General features: G+C 41.9%; 2 protein-coding genes across 8 annotated transcripts in view; both read left to right on the forward strand.

Annotated features, from left to right (window-relative positions):
• Nucleotides 1–689: 689 nt before the first annotated feature.
• Nucleotides 690–7,683, forward strand: LOC125005730 (akt interacting protein). 3 transcript variants are annotated; one of them, XM_047581272.1, is made up of 10 exons: nucleotides 690–856; nucleotides 1,539–1,668; nucleotides 3,262–3,473; nucleotides 3,723–3,787; nucleotides 4,058–4,158; nucleotides 4,444–4,532; nucleotides 5,206–5,304; nucleotides 5,803–5,910; nucleotides 6,041–6,101; nucleotides 6,204–7,683. In XM_047581272.1, exons 2-10 carry the CDS (start codon nucleotides 1,621–1,623, stop codon nucleotides 6,309–6,311), a joined length of 891 nt encoding a protein of 296 aa, XP_047437228.1. In that variant the 5' UTR covers nucleotides 690–856; nucleotides 1,539–1,620; the 3' UTR covers nucleotides 6,312–7,683. The 3 variants fall into 3 exon arrangements, with proteins under 3 accessions (XP_047437228.1, XP_047437230.1, XP_047437229.1); XM_047581274.1 differs by having other exon boundaries at nucleotides 3,265–3,473; XM_047581273.1 differs by having other exon boundaries at nucleotides 1,544–1,668.
• A 1,649-nt stretch (nucleotides 7,684–9,332) lies between these two features.
• Nucleotides 9,333–22,237, forward strand: part of chd9 (chromodomain helicase DNA binding protein 9) — a 67,429-nt gene continuing 54,524 nt past the window's right edge. For 4 of the 5 annotated variants that reach the window (XM_047581441.1, XM_047581443.1, XM_047581444.1 and 1 more), the window contains exons 1-2: nucleotides 9,333–9,531; nucleotides 14,140–15,787. In XM_047581441.1, coding sequence (XP_047437397.1) covers nucleotides 14,249–15,787 — 1,539 coding nt within the window. In that variant the 5' untranslated portion in view covers nucleotides 9,333–9,531; nucleotides 14,140–14,248. Of the gene's footprint in view, nucleotides 9,532–10,226; nucleotides 10,383–14,139; nucleotides 15,788–22,237 lie in introns of those variants that run through there. The other variant, XM_047581442.1, reaches the window with a different exon arrangement.

The following is a 22,237-nucleotide window of genomic DNA, read 5'->3' on the forward strand; positions in this document are numbered from 1 at the left end:
AGAGAAGCTGGTCCAGTGACAGGCTGCTGTGTCTGTCCTGCTTCACAGACAGATTGAGGAAGTTGTTTGTTCCTCAGTCCATAAGACTCTACAACGCCTTCCTGTGAGGAAACAACTGGACTGTGATAGAACATTATTATCATTATTATTATTAGTAGTAGTAGTAGTAGTAGTAGTAGTAGCAGCAGTACGCTGAATTTCCCTCAGAATAAATAAAGTATCTATCTATCTATCTATCTATCTATCTATCTATCTATCTGATGGGTACGGGGAGAAAGAATTTCTGTTTTACAGAAAATTATCAATAAGCCTACAGTTGTGTGCAGTTACTTACAAACTTTGAATTCCAATTCAACATTTTGTCACAATGTGAGAGTGACACGTCCCCTGTGAAGTTGCAGCCTAACTATAGCACACTGTCGCACTGGATTAATAAATAACAAACATTACAACTCAAGTTTCGCATGTGAGACGCTGTAACTCGATTCTCAAAACAATAGCTCCGGTTTTCGCGTTCAATGTTTGATGGACAGCTCGACGCGCTTCAGTCAGTCGGTGCTTTTTCTCTTTAAATAAACACAAATCAGCAAATCAGCTGCGAGACCCTTTCCCCACTGACCAATGAGAGTCCGCATTCACAGGTTGAACCGCCTCCTCATTAGGTTAGATTGATTCGGTTTCTCTGTCTTGTCAAATTATTTAGCTTAGCCCACAGTAGCTAGCCAGCTAGCTGGGATGACACCCAAAGGAATGGCGAACTGCTAAGGGGTTTCTGCGAAAAGTCAAGCTGGGAAACGCGTTAACAACTGTTAAAGGGACCTTTTTTTTCAATATATATAAATCTCAAGTCACTGCGGTGAGTTACATATCTGATATTCCCAACATGCAAGAGCTAAAATTCATGGAATAGTTGTTAGCAACGTCAGAGGTAGCTTTTAAGCTAATGCTATAGATAGCGTTTAGTAAGTCAAGGATAACAGGTGAGACGGCGTCATTTTGCCGACATTAGCTTAACTAGTTCACCTCGAATGCACATTTGGCTTTATTTCGGGTTGACGGCTAGAAATATGAGTTTTTTGTTCTCTTTCAGCAGGTCCATAATGTGTCTGCTAACGTAGCCGTTCAGCCCCTGCCTGTGGCGAATGATATTAAAACTAAAACTCGGATGTCATGACCCAAATACCACGGCAGTTATTGACGAAATGTATTTTATTTGTACCGCTAGTTTGATTTTCTTTTAATAATATGAACATTTAAGACGAGAGCCTGCGTTGGCTACCCAGCTGTCTGAACACTTAACCAAACAGTCAAGTTTGTACGAAGCTAAGCTAACCCAAACAACCCTTCATTTTAGATCATTCCGGAGATGGAAAGCATCTGCTCTTGCATCCTGACAGCCCTCAAAGTTTAGCCATTTCAGAGCTAACCGATATGTAGCTAAAGTGTCAGGTAGTCAAATGACTTTGGCTTTGATATGTTTGGTTGTTTGTGCGTTTGACTTCAGCAGGCAGCAATAGTGATTTGTGTGATGTTTGTAGGACAGCAGCGGATGGCCCGGACAGTGCGCGTTGTGGGACCCACATAAATAGAGGGACACCAATCTGAACCTCTGAATGAGTAATGAACTTAAACCCCTTCTGGAGCATGTCTGCCAATACAAGTCGCAAGGTAAGAACATACACACTATTTGTGAGGTGTTAGTGATTGTTGGCTGTAAAGATACTGGACATTTAGTCACCAATTGAATATTTTACATGGGAAAGCGTATAATATGAAATTATTGAGTGCATTCAGTGGCCGGGAGCGTCCATCGGATGTGCGTCGCTCTGAGCTTTTCTATGAAATGTACTTCACATGACAGTCATATGAGCTCAAAATGAGACCTCGGTCAAGTTGAGTACGTTTCAGTACTGTTACTGTGTGTGACATACAGAAGGCATTGAGCTTCATTTTAACAACAGTTTTGTTCATTGTACTATGGCTGACCATCAACTTTACTCCCAATTATAAGGGTTCATCATGTGTGCACTAACTCGGTTGGTATAAAGCCCTCTGATAAACCAGATGAGATTAGATGTATTCACTTAACACTTCTGTAGTTTCTCTTCCATAGAGACAAAATAATGAACAACAAAAAGATGTTGTGCTTTAGCAATGAAAACCAATGGAGTGTTGGTCCACAAATTAAGTGTATTCCAGAGAAAAGTAGAAGTAATCCATCTTAAACTTCCAAATGAGACAAAAAATGTATGTATTTTTGCACCCATTACACAAATCTGGAGTAATGCAGATTGGGGGTACCAACAGTCAATACTCCACAGTAGGGACGTCCGATATTGACTTTTTGCCGATATCCAATAGCCGATATTGTCCAAATTCTTAATTTCACGTTCCGATATCAGCTGATATAGTATACCCATATTTGCAGGCGTTTCTTTTTTTTTTTCGCTCAGACTAATTTTAGGTAGCAAGCAACCTGTTAGCCACAGTAGCTACACTCTGTTGTTGTTTTGGCTCCGGGTGCGATTTGATAAGGTTAAGTTGCGCGCCAGTAAATGTCTCAGGACCCTACAAGCAGCAGGAGCGCGCAGCAGCACAACCCGGGCATTATGTTGTCTGTTTTCATTATTGGTGGTAAAACCGATAACGATATGAACAGATATTACAAAAATAGGCTAATATCGGCCGATATTATCGGTTGGCCGATATTATCGGACTTCCCTACTCAACAGTCACAACTTTGGTTCCCTCTGTGGCGATTCCCTCTATAAGTATCTCTTTAGTTTTTTTTCATTTTTTGAGCGCCTCAGCCTTCAGTTCTGCCTTAAACCCTTCACCACTCAGGAATCTTGCTGAACTGGAATTCTTTAATACTCAGGTTCAGGGTGTGGTATCCAATTCATTTCTTGAATGAGAAGTTCAAACCATGTGTAATTCAAGTACAATACAAGTATGATTAAAAAAAAAGACTTAGTGTATACACTGAGACTGCACTGTAACTCCCCTTATCATCATGGTGATATAGTGATAGCTGTTAGAGCACTCGCTCTTGTCTAGACACGACTTCCTGCTAAGCTGCCGACTGAAAAGGCAGTGTAACCAGAGAGGTTGGTCACAGCACATGGTCACAACCCAGGGCCACTGGTCTACTGTTGAGTGTGCATAATCTCTCAAACATTAACCTTTTAAATCTTTATTCATATAGCGATGAATTTTTAAATAATTTGTATTTTGATGTGTCATATTTCCTATATATAACAGCAGAGATCTGACAGCGAGGATCAGAGCGGGCACGGCGAGCAGAGAGCTAGCCCAGCTCGACTGTCCTTTGGCAAGAAGCAGCTTCCTCCTATTCCTAAGAATGCTACCCCAGTTACCAAGCCTGCATCAGCAGGCACGCCGGTTCAGTCAGCCAATGGGACACACGCGTCGTATGGCCCCTTCTACTTGGAGTATTCTCTGCTGGCCGAGTTGTAAGTATTGGTCCAGCATCAGAATTCAGATTTCAATAGTTTTTTTTTTTTAATTCCTATTATTGTGTTGTGTGTGTGTGTACTCAATGCTGCAATATATTGGCAGCACATGTCTTTAAAACACATAGGCATAAGCCTGTAAATCTTCTTAAACGGGTTCAAAAAAATTATTTAGCGGCTTAAACAACTATGTTTTGTTTTTTTCTTTCATTTAACATAACTTCTAACCTGTTGCCTTGTTACCTGCAGCACACTAGTGATTAAACAGAAGCTCCCTGGAATTTATGTCCAGCCATCCTACAAGTCAGCACTGAGTAAGTTCATCAAGTTTCATAAATGTACACTAACAAAAAATGTGGCTATTCAGGAATTCCTATTCCTATGTTCCTATTCCTAGTATATTGGCGATAGATCCCATCATCATTACATCCAATATATACAGTATTGCAGCATGTGTCACTTTATGTGAAAAAAATAATTAAGCTTTGAAATCTGTGCGTTGCCATTGACACGAGTTGTTGGTTCAGCACAGTTCTTACCCAAATTCATACAAGTAAAGAATCTGAAATATCTTTCTCCTGCAGTGTGGTTTGGAGTCATATTCATCAGACATGGCTTGTACCAGGACGGCGTCTTCAAATTCACTGTGTATATTCCAGATAACTATCCTGATGGAGAGTGTCCAGTAAGTATTATATACTTATTATACTGCAGTTTTACTTGTTTTTTCTGCTTACACGCACACAAAACAAACACTATTGTATTTTCTAGTAGAGAAACATTTTTGTGTACACCCAGTCCTAAAGGGCTTTCTGCTTATGGGAAGGGTTTGTAAAGTCACGGGCCAAATAAAGAGTGGCATGTCACAGAATAAATTAGAACGCATCACAGTTTTAAAAAAAGAAACTGATTTTAAATTTAGGTTGTGTTAAATTTTATATAACAAAAATTGCATTGTGCTTTGTTTTAGAAATTAGTATTTGACATCCCAGTCTTCCATCCACTTGTTGACCCTGTGTCTGGAGAGCTTGATGTCAGAAGAACTTTCACCAAATGGAGGTATGCTCTGTGTTTTTTTTGTCATCAGAATGCTTTTCAGTAACTAAAAATTGTAGTAAAAACGATTCATTTCGATTCATTTCGTGCAATCTGAGCATGTGCTGCTGAGATGGAGTGATGGATGAAATTGCAGTGTTACCGCATTAACTTCACATTTAAAATGACGGTTGGCATATAAATAGAAAAGCAATGAATGAATGTAATCAAATGGACAGTTACACTGCACAATTGATGGATAACTTGTATACTATAATACACTTACGCTGCCGTAATGTTTCTGTTATGTTGGATCTTCTGTATATAGATGTGGTAAAACATATACAAACGCCACTAGAAGGTCCGATGTATCTGAAGTGTGATGAATACTGAAATGATAAATGTCCAGTTGAGCTGTGACGCTCTCTATGTGCTACTTGACATTCAACGTCCTTTTGGACTTAAATGAGTCGGTTTCAAGAACAACATGCAGAAACTAGTATCAGTACGGTGGTGAAACACATGCCTGGTATATCCAACAGGAGGCTTTGAGTGCAGTCTCCATTCTATGGTGTTTTTGTGCTTTAGATGTTTATAAGAAATATTTGATACTTTTCATTTTGTTTTTCTCATCCCAATTGATTTCCTTTCCACGTTTAATGTTGTGTTCTCCACGTTTAATGTTGTGTGCTTATAGACGGAATCACAACCACATCTGGCAAGTCCTGATGTACGCACGAACAATTTTTTACAAGATCAACACCACGGACCCACTCAACCCAGAGGCTGCTGTGCTGTGAGTTTCTGAGCCCCCTTTCTTTTGGGTTTTATTCTAATGTCTAAAATATGACTCATTAGCCTCATTAGCAAACTCCCATGATCAAAATGTCTTTAATTTGTCCATTAATAATTAAAAATGAATAACTGGCTGCCAAGTGCTATGAAATCGACTTGTGGTTAAAGGAAAGTATTGTCACACATGTATAACAGTTACATTTAGACTTTTATTGGAACTAATGCTAAACATTGTCTCCTGGTTCAATATTTCAAGTGTCCATGAGAGCTAGCTCTCAGAATACTAGAGGCTAGTAGTCATCAGATGCCTGTGTCTTTTAAGTCTGTGCCCTTTGCCTCCTGATGCGAGTCAAAATGTCTGCTCTGAACAAAGTCTATTATTTATGGCAACTCACTGTATAGACATGATGTTATATAAAATAATATATAAAATAAAAAGAGGGAAAAAATCTAAGGAACATTGCTTAGGTATTGAAATGCTGCTATTGTTTCATTGCAGGTATGAAAAGGACGTGCAGTTGTTCAAAAGCAAAGTGGTGGAAAGTGTGAGACTATGCAACAGTCATCTTTTTGACCAGCCCAAGATAGAAGATCCCTACGCAATAAGGTTGGTGAATTGTCCTCATTTTTAACATTCCAGTGCTGACTCCGACATAAAAAAAAACAAAAAAAAAAAAACACCCTCTAACCTTATGTTGGAAAAGTATGACACCTTCACCCTGATCCGTTGGTTTCAGTTTTTCTCCTTGGAACCCGGCTGTACACGAAGAAGCAAAAGAGAGGATGTTCACATGCAAAGTAAGTTGCGGTGCAGTTTACTGCAGGAGAGGGAAGCTAAGAGCATGTGATAGGTTGAGCTCTTCCTGTTGTGCAGGAGCTAAATTACCTCTGTTGTCCTAGAGACGGCCTGAGGATCACCACAAGGGAACGCAGGTGTCAGGGTTGTCCTGGGTGAAGCCTGGATCGACACAGCCCTTCAGCAAAGACGACAATCCTCCTCAGAGCTGAACCTGTACCGACGCGGCAGCGGCCACTAGAGGGAGGCATAAATATTGGACACCACGCCACTTTCCTCAGCTGTTTAAGTGAACTGGATCCTTGAAACAGTTGGGAGAACTTTTTATATCAATGCTCCACTTTATTGCTCAGCTTTAAAAGCTTTGTAGGTACCTCCTCGAACGGCTTTAGAAACCAAGTTTGTATCATATGTATATCGGCGATGACAAATGGATGTCTCGGCAACACCATTTAGGCTGTGGTGCAATCAAAGCGCATTCTCATTTAAATTTTTGGATCCACGCACATGTGTGGTTAGGCGATAATGTACTGTCTCAACAAGGAGGTGTGAAACATGAGCGCAGGTGTTTGCATTCTGTGAGTATAGTGGACTGCATGATTAATACCACTTATTGAAATGGGCTCAGGACTGTCGATTAGTCAACAACAGACAATTGGAATATCTGTCACACCTGTAACATCCTTAATTACACACTCTCCAAATATCCAGTTAGATGGACATGATAAGTTTTATATTTGTTTCTTATTGGACAATGATTTCTTTTTACTATTGTCTTACATAGTTCCTAATATATATATATATATATATTAAATGCAGAGCAGGCAGTTTGGTTTTAAATGAGATGCTAAACATGTAAGCTCACATATTTTTTTTTCTTTCTTTTGTCTGATTTTAAATGATTTTGAATGTTTTATGTACCTTTTTGGCTATTGGTTATTAAAGTTTTGAGGTGTAAATAATAGAGACTCTGCTAAAGTTTGGCTTTAAGAGACACGTCTTCATTGATGCTTGGAGACTCTTAAGTGAATGTTTTGGTTTTCTTTGCAAATTATTGTAAATTACTTGCTCTCAGCTCATATAAGTTACCACAGGAGTCCTGTAAGTACTGCACCTGTAAGTCTGAAGGAAAACCAGATATATTTTGATAAGGTTTAGTTTTTAATTACTTTCTTAGCAGCACAAAATGAAGGTGATATAGTAGAGGTAGAACTCTTATTTCCTCCAGACCATTGTGGGCTTTCACTTGAAGAGAGATTTGGCTTGGTAGTCAAGCTACTCAACCACTTTCGATATGCAAGGATTGTTTGAAAAAGGGCGGGATGATTACAATACGTGAGAATCCCGTAAGGAACTGTTAGTACTCGAAAAGCAAATATGGTGCTGAAACAACTATTAATAGCTGCTGGGAAAGGCTGAGGCGTAACAAAATCACGGTGTGCTTCGCACACTGATTTGGGCTGTCGGCGTCTTCAGATGAGTGAGTTTTGATGTGTTCTGTATGGAACCGTTTCTCCTCCACTTCATAGACGACATGGATTTAAATGCTTTTCTCTGAAATCAATAAAATCATTTTCAAAAGTCGTACTTTCGTGAGTTTGTCATGACTTGATGAACTGAAACACCACCAATGTTGCAGGTGATGGAGATAAGTTAAAGCATTTATTTATTTATTGTATTTCTGTGGTAAGTATAGAATATTAAATCACACTAAGTGGAGTTGAAACCCTGCAAAGCTCTTGTGATATTCCTATGGTCCACAGCAAATGAGGATATAAAGATGTCATTTCTATTTGGGAGGGGGCTAAAAGCCAGGTGGGCTTGTTGAGTTCTAAATGACTGGTGTGGAGTTTAGTATTTAATTAGAACCATCTAAGGGTATTACCCACCTCTAACAACCAAATTGTTTTCCTGATACTCAAATGACCCATTAATGACTTGAGACCACAGGTGTCAAACATGCGGCCCACCGCAGGGTCTGATCTGGCCTGCTTTTTGAATTGGCAAAGTAACAAAATTACAGAGAAAACTGCAATCTTTCAATAACGAAACAACTGCCACTCCTAATTTGTCCACTGTTTTAGAAAGTGGACAGAACACAACGCTGAGGCCCAGGACTAAACAGCTGACAGTAATGGGCCCTAATTGCATTTATTTTTCTTAAGAAATTTCATTTCTTTTAAGGATAGTTCATTAAATGCAAACATTCTCCTCATTTACTTGTTCTTATTTGCACTAAAACTAATAGGACATTATCTGTAGTTGTCATTCCTTATGGGTTATTATTCTGATATAATAAATAATGTTACTTGTCCGGCCTGCTTATCATCAAATTGGGTTGATTGCCGTTTGGGGATAAATACATTTTTTTCTGATTCTGATTCTGAACTAAAATGAGTTTGACACACTTGCTCTAGATCATACACTGTACATAGAATCTAGATTCTAAAAACTAAACCAAATCCTCCAGTCGTAAGTGAGTAGTCTAGACACCATCGATGTATGCTCCTTTAACAAGACAGAACAACTCCCCAGCTGTCACTGAGTGGTGAAAGTCCAGCTGTCTTTGTTGAGTTTTGTTTTTTGGGCATACCAAAAACGTCCTGAATGACAAAGAATCTACACAGACATTGCTGATTGATTGACTGAGCTTTATTTATTTATTTATTTATTATTATTATTATTATTATTATATTCAGAAGAAATATAAATGAAAAAAATTGAAGAAGGAAACATGCAATATATTCGAAAAGGAGTGGGGAGAAGCAAAACTTATATAGTCTCATTCCTTCTGCATCAGTTAACTTGAATGCATCCACATTTTACAAAAGGAAACCGTTTCTGCGCCATACTTTAGTGACCAAACAAAAGATAAACAAAAGATGAATGGTTTCTATACATGCTGTTAGAAAACACCAGACGTGCGCTCTTTTATATTTATGGTAGTAATTCACTCAGCCAGCCACCGGAGGTCAGTATTTACCAACAGTGGGGAGCGTCTCTCCCACTCCTGTCACGCTCGCATCGAGAAGAGACTCCGATACATGTGCAAAAGTAAAACCTGTCCTGATTGGCTCTGGCTCAGACGCGGCCATCTTATGCACTCTGTCAACACAGCGACTTTACAAATGATTACGTGATTTAATCAGCCGCTCCCCCCGGCAAGTCGGGGCGACACCGTCCCCAAAGTACTCACAGTGGTGGAACCGGTTTGTTATTTTACGCGGATAAATGGCATTGTGGCAAATTGTCGGTGGTCCAATCACAGAGGGAGTCACAAATATGCAAATGCGGCGTTATCGTCGTCACGTCAGCAGCAGCGGCAGAGCGGCTGAGCCGTGGTCGCCAGCAGGAGTACAACTAACAACACAGTCACAACTTCGCCGATAACACTCTGCATGTACTGAAGTTACGCTTTGGGGTTAATTTCAGGTAAGAAATAACACTTCCTTCGGTGTTCTTTAGGGGAACAATTTGGACTCGAAGGTTTTCTGTTTCATTCAAGCGAGGAGCTGTCAAATTTCGGAGTCAGTCAGTCAGTGACGGTCGCCTCAGCTGTCTGATGACACACCGCCTATAGCACAGTGTGTATTTACCCGGTAGAAACAAGACGGTTGAGTTTCTAAACTTATCAGTTCCCGTCAAGTCCCGCCTATGAAACCGCAAATATCATCGTACTTTCTCAGGAGTCTGTCGCCTAAATGGAAATGCGCGTGGCTTTAAAAAAAGTAGTCCTCCTCGATGGTTCTTGGTCATGGTGGTCCTGAACTGACAGCGACCAGCTCGGCGCTTCAATGTGGACGCGCTTCGCGTGTTGGTGGTTGTGGCGGCGCGTCGACGACGGTCCCATTTGAAATTAAAACGAAAGTCAGGCGAGGATAGGAAACTAGTTTGTTGTATTATCACGGACACCATCACTGACGACCTCTCCATCCATCTCCGGCCTCCTCCTCCTCCCCCTCCTCCTCCTCCTCCTCCTTGTCTTCTTCCATGAGCAACGTCACGACACCTTTTGAATCCAAAGTGAAGGTTTTTCCTTTGGAGCACGTGTGACCGACGGTCTCGAGAGACCCCGAGGGGGCGAACAGCTTTTTTTTTTTTTTTTTTTTTTTTAAATCTAAATTCAAATCTCCCCCAACCCCCCCACGTGCGTTCATTTTGTGCCCACTTGGCGAGCAGTTGCGCTTAAAAGTAGCGCAACGCACCGGCGCCTCGCTGGAGCTGAAGCCATTTCTGTTGGGAAGATGATGAAGAGGATGCTGTTGCTCACTCAGGAGGTGAAGGTGAGCTCGGCGTTTCGTTTAATCCCAGCAAAAACTCCCCGGCGAAGCTCTGAAAACGCGACGAGCGCGTTACCAAACCACACGCTTTGACAACTAATACAAATTAAATGCTAATTAGAACGCGCTCTAAGCTCACTTGCCTTTTAGCTCGGCGTGGCTAACTTTTTAATCTTCGGGCAACAGTGGCGCAGTTTTGTTTGTTTTTGACGCTGTTTGACAGGGGTGCACAGAAGTGGCCGTTTGCGTGACAGGAGTCACGGGATTCAATTTCGACCTCGAGGCAGTTTTAATGCACAACTCTTGTTGATGCTGGGATGGAATTGCACGTGCTTGGGTGGTGCAGACAACGTCATGATTGTGAAGGAAACAGCTGGAAGAGGGGACCAGATGGGTGGTAGTTTAAAGGGTGGGTAGTAGGTGCTTAGCTGGCTGACTAGGGGAATATGCTCTGCATGAGAATATACACAGACTGGGTTTAACTAAGCAACTTGCTGCAGTTGCACGGGTCTAGGTTCAGCAACATTGTGCCTAAAGAAGGTCAGCTGACTGCCTGCATATACTGAATGACCAGGTTATTCTATCAATAGATTTTTTTTTTCTTCCCTTATGGCACGGGCATATTCCAAGATGACAATGCCAGGATTCTTCAGCCTCTGAATTGTGGGTTCAGGGAGCATTTTCACACATGGATTGGCCACCACAGAGCCCAGACCTTAACCCCATTCAGAATCTTTGGGATGTGCCGGAGAAGGCTTTGCGCAGTGGTCAGACTCTCAAAGTGAATGCAACACTGGATGGAAATTAATATTGTGACGTTGCAGAAGTTTATCCAGTGAGTGTGTGCTGTAATCAAAGCTAAAGACGGATTTCCAATGAAATATCAGAGTGTGCGACTTTTTTTTTTGTGCCAGGAAGTGCACACTCAGTCAGTACATGAATGGAAAAAGATTAATTGAGGTACTTGGCATGCGTTCAAATGTCCGAGACAATTGTGTTTTTACTTTCGAGGCTGTGGTTTGTCATACTACTGCATTGTGTGGTGATACATGGGATATGTGTTTCTATTAATTTGTCGCCCCGCGTTTTAGTCAGTGAGCAAGACTAAATAACAGAAAAAAAAGTAAATCCAGCACCACAAACTGCATCCTACAAAACAGTGATACAGCAGAATTACCACATGTCTTATGCTGTTTCAGCATAAACTGAACATTAGAGCAGTCATGAGGGGGTATTTAATCCAGGACTGATGAAATACATTAGTTTTCCCTCGTGTACTGAGGAATAAACTGATAAGTGGGTGTACGTCATGTTTATTTTTTTATCCACGCCATTTAAATCAAGGTGACTGTTTTAAATCCAGCTTGAATGTCTGAGCTTTGTCTCAGACTTACTTAGAACAACACCAAAGGACTACATATCCGACAAGCTTGGTAAATTATTTCATATGAGACTGATGAGCTGGAGCTAAATTAAAGAATGTGTAGACTTGGTCTGTATTGCTCATTGTGTGGTTCAAATTCAGAAGTATCACCCTGCATGATCGATGCATGCTACCAGGGTTTTTAAATAACCGTTTAGACACTTGTAAACTGCTATGCCGCTGTAGAGCCAGTGCAATACTATAAAGCAGTGGTTTCACATACCCTCTGGTTTTACCTGTTGGCAGTGCAGAGTGAGTCATATGTTTGCCTCATATGAATATTGGTATCTAGTGACGCTTTAAGATGTGTCAAATGGGATTTGTCATGTCATGTCATGATCCAAAAAAAAAAAAAAAAAAATTCCTAAAAGTCAAGCCCTGGGAAGCCTGAGTTGGAAGCACGGCCCAGACTGAAAACAGGAATGGCTTCATGCCTGTGTGAATAGATTTCTATTGAGACTCAGTGGTTGGTATGGAGAGTCAAAGTGTATCTGGTATGTACCTGTTTGCGGGAAATGTATTCATATTCCAGCAAACTAGATGTTTCTTTTGTTGGTACATTTATGATTTATCGTTGGTTAAGGTTTTATGATTTACATTGCAAACATTGCTCTACCACATTTTGAATGGACAGTTGTAACAAAAATTTAGCTCTCTAATGGGGTTAAGGTTTTATTCATCAGTGGCTGCTATGAAATGTTTGTTTTACACAGTGATGTGGGACAGCGTACATTGTTCAGCATTAATGTTAGCAACATAATAAAGTCAAAATGGAAATAAGGTAAACAGAAGGCTTGTGATTGAACCAGAAACATTGCTATAGCTCACACTCTGTCCTCAACATAATGTTGGTAAGGAGGCCATACTGTATAATTAATCATTACAGGTTTAAATGTTGCTCTGCCTGTGTGGATTCACTACTGATTTCCTTTCACCATATGAACACATGTAGGTTAGGCTAGGTGGCAACTCTAGAATTGCTCACAGGTGTGCACACACACACACAACTCCAGAAGGTGTAAGCTGATCATAAATGAGTGGAAATGGAAACTTTGGAAGCAATACTGATATCGGTAGCTGACGTAGGTTTTTTTTTTTTCCTTTTAACAGAAAAACTTAAATAGTGGAAAGTTGGCAGACAGTAGCCTGCCCCCCCCCCCAGAGTCACGTTTTGGTGTAACACCTATGCATGGGACTTCTTCGAATATGAGTATCTTGTCACTATTTTGATTTAGTTTTTATTTATTTTGTATTATTGTTTTTGTGGACTGTTTGCTATTAATGGTGAATATTCCATTGCACATTCAGATTGGAGGATATTTTGCCATGAGGATGAATTTTCCACTATGTTACTAACTTCAAATTATGAGTCTTCACTAGGCACTAAGTCAACCATTGCAGTATTATTTATCCGAATTTGTGTACTCATTGCTTAGTCATTTGTTGGACGTTTCATTACAAATCACTCATACATTAATTAAGATTTGAGCAAACAAACCGTAAGCAATACCGGGTATTAAAGAGTGGTATAAAAAAAAAAACTCTTACACCAGTGTGCCTGCAATTAAAACGCTTAAACAAAAAAACATGAACGACAATATTAATGTTAGACAGGGTTATTGGAGAAATGTTTATTTCTTTATTTTTTGCCTGTGTGCATATGTGCATAGCAAGTCAGCATGTAATGACTGAATTGGGTAGACTTCTGTCATCTTCCGCTGGTCTGTGGTTGCAGAACAGAAGTGCGCTCGGCGGGCCTCTTCTGCTGTTGTCCTTAGCTGTTGAAATTCTATCAGCTGTCTGCACCTCCCACACATTCTGCAGTAGCAGGGCAGGCAGCTTCATTGGTTGTAGAGGTGGGGGGTTGAGGTGCATTTGTGTGTGAGAGAAAAAAGGGTGTGCGTGTGTGCGTGTGTGTGTGTGTGTGTATGGAGGGGGGGTAACAGGAAAAGGCACCTGCTGGCGGCTGGCGGTTGGTTTGCACCAGCTGCTTTGCTGCACACATGAAAGCCAGTGCTGACAGATGACTGACAGTACCAAATTTTTCACTTGTGACCTCATCACTACCCAGATTTTTAAAGCTGCCTTTGATGCATGTTGGCAATTCATACTCTTCTACATGCCTAAAAGCATGCATCACTGATAGGAATATGAGTAGTGATGGCAAGTAAAGAATGAAATGATGTGTGTATGTAGTAAGATTATGCTGGGTTATTTGGAGATGTAGCTTGACGTTGGTTTGTAATCTGATCTAGGCCATATTTTTCAGAATGTAACAGAAATCTTCATCTTCTCATATCCGTCTCATATTTTAATCTTTGTATCTCTTTGTTTTAGGGCTGGCACACTCTATAATGGACGTCCTGTAGCTCTGTAGAAAGGCTCATTGGGACCAGCTTGGATACACTGGTGTTCCAAAGGTTCCACTTAACCTCCAGCCTCTGCCATGGACTTCTTTGATGACCCCAACCTCTTTGTTGGAGGTTTGGAAGGGCTGGACGAGGATGGCTTCCACTCAGCACCATCGCTTGTAGATGAGCTAAACCTCAGTGCAGATTTTGAACCCCTCCAGGTGGAACCTCTTGTCCCAGGGAAGCATCAAGACATGATGCCACCGGTTTCTACCCAACAAACCATACACGGTTACAGTCAGCCGATGGGTCATTATGCCGGCATTAAAGCACAGAATCCCATGGGGCAAGCCTTTTCTGGTTCTCGGAGCACATGTAGTGGCATGATTGTAGAGCAGCGTGGCCAGTACCACAATGCTGCCATGACCCAGGTTCCTCAGTCCAATGGCCTGTTCTGCAACAGCGGCAGCCCAATGTGGGGCAACCAGGAGCAGAATGGGAATATGTACCAACCTTTATCTCAGCCACAACAGCTTTGTCATCAGCAGCAGCAACTGCACAACCAACAACTTCACGCCAGACAACAAACACAGCAGCAGCATCAACACCACCCCTGTCATCAACAAGAGGTGCAGCATCACAGAATGCAACAACGGCAAAGTCATCAGCAACAGCTGTTAAACCAGCACCAACAAATCAACACCCAGGCCATGTCCCTGCAGCAACAGCAGCATCACAATTTTTCTTTTCCTCAAGGAAGTCAATCCAACAGCCAGCAGCAAATGCACTGTACTCAACAGCAGGTTCAGCACCAACTAACTGGAAGGGAACAACAATTCCATTCAAGGACTCTTTCAAGGAAGTCTTATTTGGAAAGTCAAAATGCTTCTCTGAGTGGGACTTGCTTACAAACACAGCAGCAGCAGGGTAGCTACCAGGTGATCAGGGGAGGTCAAGCCTTCTCTGGTTCAGGACCGAAGGACCCCAGTCTCCCCTTCCCCATGCACTCATCAACCATGGTTCACTCCCTGCCCACGTGCTCCATCAGTTCTGCCAATGCTTACCAAACGGCTCAGTACCCTGCCTACCCTGGAGAGCCAGAAATACCCAGTCTCAGTCAGCAGTCTTTGTCCTCTGTGTGTAGATCCGCCACCACTGCACCACTCACTTCTACAGTGCCTGAGATATCGGGGACCGCATGCCAGTTTCCATCCACAGCACTTATGAGTCAGCAGCTAGCGAGGACCCCAGTTGGCCAGGCGGAGGAATGTCCTTTCCGAGCCCTACGCTGTTCTGAAGAAACCCAGGGAAACTGCAAGTCATCTGAGATGTTTGGCGAATCCATGAGCTGCTACCCCAGCATCGCCAGCCACCTGCCCTCTGAGCAGCCTCAGAGCTGCGGGGTTGTCAACACTAATGGATACCAAGCTTTGGGAGACGGCCTGTTGCCGTCAGACGCTCAGGATGAAGACCTGGACGGTCTGGAACCTCCTGACCTCCTGCCTGACCTACTGCCCCAGCTAGAGGATGCTTTCAGGCATCAGGACGAATCCAGCTGTTCCTGGGCTGATTCCATCCAGGAGAAGGGGCACGAGTATAGGAAACCACCACCCACTGAATACAAAGAAGAGAAGGTAATACATTCTTAATATCCTTAAAACATATAAAGTATCTGTTTACAGCCAGCGAGGAGATCTACCTTCTCAGCGTTTTATTGTCTCTATCCTAGCCTCTAACAATCTGACTTAAATCATATCACCATATGACTTGTCCACTCTGTCCGAAACCACCAACTATTCACACTGATGTTAATTTTCTTTGGTGTCATTAAGAGAACTTTCTTCCTGGTTTATCATGGCACAGAATCCAGTCACCCGTATAATGTTTAACCAACTATCCTAGATAGAGCATGTGGTTGTCTGGTAGGAAACCTGGAGCAGGGGGGAGGTGGATAGGCGGCACCTAGGGTAGTCTGAGCGCTTTCTGAAAATGATAATGGTCCGTCCAGCCTGGCCTGTCTATCTGCCCAGTGCGCCGACAGCAGGTCAGGCCTGATTAGGCTAAGAGTGGCAGGAGTGTCTTCAGGACTTAGCTGTAAGCATACTTAGGGCTATATCAAGATGTGGGTCAGGGCAAGCCAGAGGCACTTGCACACTGCCTCGCTGGAGTGTGGGGGAGGTTGCACGCTGTTGTGGTAGCTGCCACACTTTCTGTGTGTCTCTGTGCATAAGTGCATGTGCGAGAGACACGGGGAGAGGGAGAGAGAGAGAGAGAGAGAGAGCAGTAGGAAAAGAGCATGGTGAAAGAGAGTGGTTAGCACTTGAGAGAGGGGGAGGGGGCTTGGGAGATGGAGAGGGCAGTAGTTCATGGAAAACGAAGGAGAGCTTAGGAAAGAAAGAGACAGAGAGGAAGAGCATGAGAGCGAGAAGGGAGGCAGAGGGGGAGGTTGGGAGAATGCATTAGCTGGCTGTAACAGGCTTCAGGCGGTTCCTGGACCTCAGTTGGCTAGTAACTTAGCAGCATCCACGCAGCCTCCTGGCCTATGAGTGACACACAACCAGCATCTACAGCAGCAGATGTGAGAATTGTTAATACTAAAACTATGGATTGAAAATATAGTCAAAAAATATAATCTCAAATTCACTGTCATGGGGCATTCACAATTTTAAAACGTTATATATACAAGACACAAAACATGATTCAAAATTAGTTTTCTTTGTTAAAACTAGATGGCTAACAAGACCAAAGAGCACGATTTACAAGGATAACACTGTACGTAATTTGTTAGAAAATACCAATCAATAGGTGGCGAAACATTTACTATGAAAATACTTTTGCGAAACCGGTTGAAATTTTGTTGAGGTCTTCATGTGGTCTATAACCCGTTTATGTTTTTATGTGGACCACTTTAAGTGAACTTTTTTTTTTTTTTTTTGCAATTGAGTTCTGCTGCAATGTCCTAAACACAACATCTCTTGGCATGCATTTAAATCTATATTTTGTTACCATTCAAGGAGTAATTGATAGAATATTGTGCCATTTTACCTCGGGTTGGTTCGTTTTCGCAGAGTTATCAAGACAAAGTTCTGACACAGCCTCTTATACCTACATTCTTACAGGCATTTTTGTGATTGGTCAAAAATAAATTGGATCTCAAGAAATAGAATCGAAAGTGGGAGCATCTGTCCTGGTAGGTCCATGTACATGAACAACGTGAAGATGTTGAAGCATTTAGACTATGTGTAGAAAACAAGGATGATCTACTACTACTATTTGGCGTCATGACTATTACTTACATAGTTAATGTGTGTTCTCACTAAGAACCAACCACTCAGGGGAGCGATTGGAATTGGCCGAGACCATCACCTCTTAATAGGCTCAGCTGGTATTGGAGTAGAGTGAGATTACTGTGTTCGTAGAGGCCCAAACGAACCAACCTGGGCGAAAATGGTACTGGTTTCAGGACAACTACATACATGGTGTGAAAGCATCCTTTCAGTTTTCGTCAGGTTCGTGTCAGGCTTGATGTTTCCCTTGGTTCAGAGATTTGTTTTTGTTGAGTAAAACAACTTCTCCACCTGAACCACAATTTTCTCATGTGTTTCATTGTACAAACGGGGTAATGACTCATACTTGTGATTGATAGTTTTCAACATCTTTACCAATCCAGCTTTTGTGATTGTGTAAATGAGACATGGTGCCTGTTTAAAGGCTTCTTTACTGGAATGCATGCACTTGTGTAATTTCCTTACATCGGTGTCCTCTTTTGTCAGAAAAAATGGCAGCTGAAGTTTACTGCCTCTTAGTTGTGGATGTGGAGCTGTGTCAGGAGATCAGAATCTCACACAGACGCACATTTCTCCCATTAACTGCATGGTTTAGTTTCAGGTGCTGCCACAGATTTGTAGTACTGCTACGCTTTAGGAACTTTACACAGCGGTTTGTTCCATCTCGCACATTGTAAAAACCCTTTTCCGTGTCGGTGAAGTCATGTGATGGCTTTTATTTGGTGGTTCTCTGCATCTGTGTCTGCAATTACTCCAGCTTGTTGTGAACTGGCACAGTGACGTACTCGGGACTCAAAGGAAACGTCACGACTGAGAGCTGGCCACAGTACGAGTGGCAGAGGGAGAAAAAAAATCATTATAAATTTGATGTATCGCCCAGCCCTAACTAAAACAGTACTACTAGACATGTGGACACGTTGAGAATTCTTTCCTAAGTGCTTTTGAATTTTCCATGGCACTAGGGACAATACATTTCTACTGGCACATAGAAGTGTCGTTTGACATTAGTGTGCACACCTCACCTTTTCTGTCTCATACGAATCTGTTTAAACATGGTGCTCTCCCTGGCACGCATCTGTTTTATTCCCCCACTTCCGAAACCAAATCTATGCCCCTGAGCCAAAGCACAACTTGTGCTTTGAGTACCCTGACTGTTCCCCAACAGGCAGCAGGTGACAATGAAACCGGCAGTCGAGAGCTCATCCACACAGGCCATTTTACTCATCTGCAAAGGTCCTTGATTGAGACGGGGCCATGAACCACGGCGGCATGAACGAGCCTCTCCCCGTCTGTGTCAACATCCAGTCCTGTGTTGATGCTTACAGGCTGACTGTGCTATTCATGTGCACTGATGTGTGAAGAGCCTGCTGATAGTGTGTTTGCTGAACAGGCAAGGCATCGGGGGATAGCGGCCCACTCGTCACTCCCCCACTGTGAATGTGGCTAATTAGGATTTCCAATGGCCGTAATGGTCAGCTGCAGCTGTGATGAGCCCTGGGCTCAAGAATGAATACTCAGGTATTTGTATTCAGAGGTTAAATTAAGTGTAAAAAAAATGTCTGTGGTTCGTTTTGCAGTGAACCCTTAACTGAAATGAACATATGCGTGTGGAGCTTCAGCCAGAGTCCCATTAATCATTTGGACAACACCTATGGACTGCTAGGGGCGTCCATCTGTCTCTGCTTCGCTACTGTATTAAAGTTATGAGTAAATACACGTTGAAACTTTGTGCAGCAGATCGAGTTCATTCATGTTTCTCCAAATACTTTAGAAGCATGGACATTTTAAGTAAAATTAGAGCTGGGTTGGTATGAGGTTTTTTTATTTCAGCAGTACAGACAGTAAAGAATCGTCATATGAATATTTAAGGATTATTATAGGCAGCAGCGTGTCTCTCTGATCCTCTTTCTCCAGCTGTATGCGCTTCTCACTTTGATCGTGATGGTCACACCACTCTACAGTGTAGTGCACAATATAGCCTAGTACATAACTGAACATCGATGGTGTATTATTTGGAATTTATTATATACTCCAGACAAGATAAAAAGGTCTGTGTGAGATTGGCAAAGAGGTCAGAAGAAGGTGAACCAGCAATCATAGCCTGGTCTGTTCATGCAGTCTTAGCGCAGGTTTGTCACCTTCTGACATGTGTAGAGCTGTGAAATTTGCTATTAAGATTACCACAGTGTAACCCCCCGAAGGGTCACTGTGTATCATGAAGTGTACATTTGCAGGCAATGTTGCAAATTGGTGAGTAGAACTCACTGGTATAATATTTACAGGGCGCGCACACACACACACACACACACACACACACACACACACACACACACACACACACACTGTACATCATCCAGGTGCATGCATGCACCCTTGAGCCTCCACCTTTTGTAAGAGCATGATGTGCTTAACGTTTTGTTACTGGAAAAATTCATTTGTTGGCATAAATTTCTGATGATGTTTAGAATTTGTAATTTGTACAGTTGTTTTTTTTTTTTTTTTTTTTAATATTTTATTTGGGAAATTGTGGTTCGTTTTCAGTATTGAATTTCTGCCTTTGTTTTATGTTCTTGGTCACAATTTAAATTAGCCTGAATTTGGATTTAACTGAGCTATATATGAGTATAAATTAAACTCAGCCCCTAAGGCAAGAGGGAAACTGGTTTTGGAGACATGTGGAACAAGCGCTGCCTCCCAGCGAGAAGGTCCGGGTTGGAGTCCAGCTCGGGCCTTTCTGGGTGGAGTTTGCAAGTTCTCCCCTGTGTCCGCGTGGGTTTTCTCCGGGTACTCCGGTTTCCTCCCACCTCCAAAGACATGCTCGTTAGGCTGATTGCTGACTCTAAATTGACCCTAGGCATGAGTGTAAATGGTTGTTTGTCTCTGTGTTAGCCCTGCGATAGGCTGGCAACCTGTCCAGGGTGTACCCCGCCTCTTGGCCGTTGACAGCTGGGATAGGCTCCAGCAACCCCCGCCACCCTATGAGGATTAAGCGGTATGGGAGATGAGATGGGACAAGCGCAGCACACTGCCTCCTAGTGATTGATTTCCTTGATTTCAGTCCCTGAACCTGACATTAGGGCTGGGTACTGACACTCAGCACCATAATGGCACCGGTGCTGACACAAACGGTAGTGTCAGCAGCGAAAAGCAATGCAGATTATGGTGCTTCATTTCGGTGCCACTAAATTTTTAATTACTGCCCCCTCAGCTCTATTGCTACGCTGACGCTACATGTAACATCACGTCAGTTTTTCACCTACATGGATGGAAGTGAACCTTCAGAACGCGTACAGCAAACCAGTCAAAAGTTTGGCTGTACTTCATCTCAGAACATGCAGACTCTACAACTTGTAACAAGTGCTCAAAGGCAAAATTGTGTGAGAGAGTAACACCACGAATTTGACTAAATATCTGACGTTGTATAGCATTTTTTTAAATCCAAGAAATGTACCGTCTTTAATAGCCTGTGAGACCCCACACCACTGTTTATATTATGACAGTTTGTTTTACTGACTGACAAGTCAGTTTTATTTTAGATTGGTTAATTTATTTCTTATTCATAGTTGTATTTATATTATTTAAATTAATTATTTGTGTGTCTTCAATTTTTTTAAGCAATAACTATTTATGTTAAACAGGCATTAAGTTTTCACATACGTCTGACTGTCCATCCGATTCTTGCGTATGTGATAAATGTTCTTCAAATTTAATACAAATATTCATTTGGACTCAATGATGAATTGAGTCAGTTTCGTGGTCAAAGGTCAAGGTGGCAGTAAACTCTTAAAATGTGCCTTTTTGTTATGTTGCCCTTTCTTCAAAACTTAATATCTAAAGTTTTATTTGGACTCACTTGAAGTGAAAAGAAGTTATTTGAAGGCTTATTGTGACACAGTTTTGCACGAAACTCTTGGACATGATGTGGATGATCAAGTGATGACATTTTCTATTCAAAAAGGTTAAAGGCCAACTTCTCTATGACATGAATTTAATTCAGTTCTTTCAGTCTGCACTACATATATTTTTTTTTGTGAGAGTCTGGACAGAAAACTGTAACTTGGCTCATTGACTGAGGCTTACAGCCCCTGGACAGTAGCTCTACTTAAAATTGCTGTTAAGCCTCTGTTTCCCATGTGATGCCATTCAGTATATTTTAATTGTCACTAGTCAGTTATCACACTTGTATTTGGGCACACCAGGTTTGTTGCATTAACAATAGATAATTACCCCAAAAATGCACAAAACCTAAATACGCAATAAAAAACTGGTAACGGAACCGCCTGTGTTTCAAAAAACCTCTCAGATATCACTAAACCTTTTACGCTCTCACGAGTAGGGATGTGCACGAATAAGATTTTTTTTGGTATTTATCGATTCCCTTATCAATTCATCCTGTGGATTTTTGGTTTAGAGAAAGTAGGCGTTCATGGTTTCGTGTAGACAACAGAAATTTTATTGAGTCTCTAAACGAGAGAGATAAGAGCTTGTGAAACAAAACAAACAAACAAAAACACTCCCCCCCCCGCAACTCCGCGTCACTGGAGATGACGCAAGGGGTCATGTTACCAGTTCATTTGAAGTCCGTCTTCTCAAAGCGAAGTCTCACATGATTTCGCTAGACGAGACTTTACGAGAGTTACAGCTCATTCTGAAATTGCGTACGAAACGCAATTGTACTTTATCTAATATCAGAAATATTGCTTTTATTTGTCGAAAAACTGTAATGGAAACACAGCTACTGACGTGTCCTGATGGCCTAGGCCGCTGCAGTCGCTCGAGGCTCCCCCGCTGTGACAT

Source organism: Mugil cephalus, chromosome 3 (assembly GCF_022458985.1).
Source record: "Mugil cephalus isolate CIBA_MC_2020 chromosome 3, CIBA_Mcephalus_1.1, whole genome shotgun sequence".
NCBI lineage: Eukaryota > Metazoa > Chordata > Actinopteri > Mugiliformes > Mugilidae > Mugil > Mugil cephalus.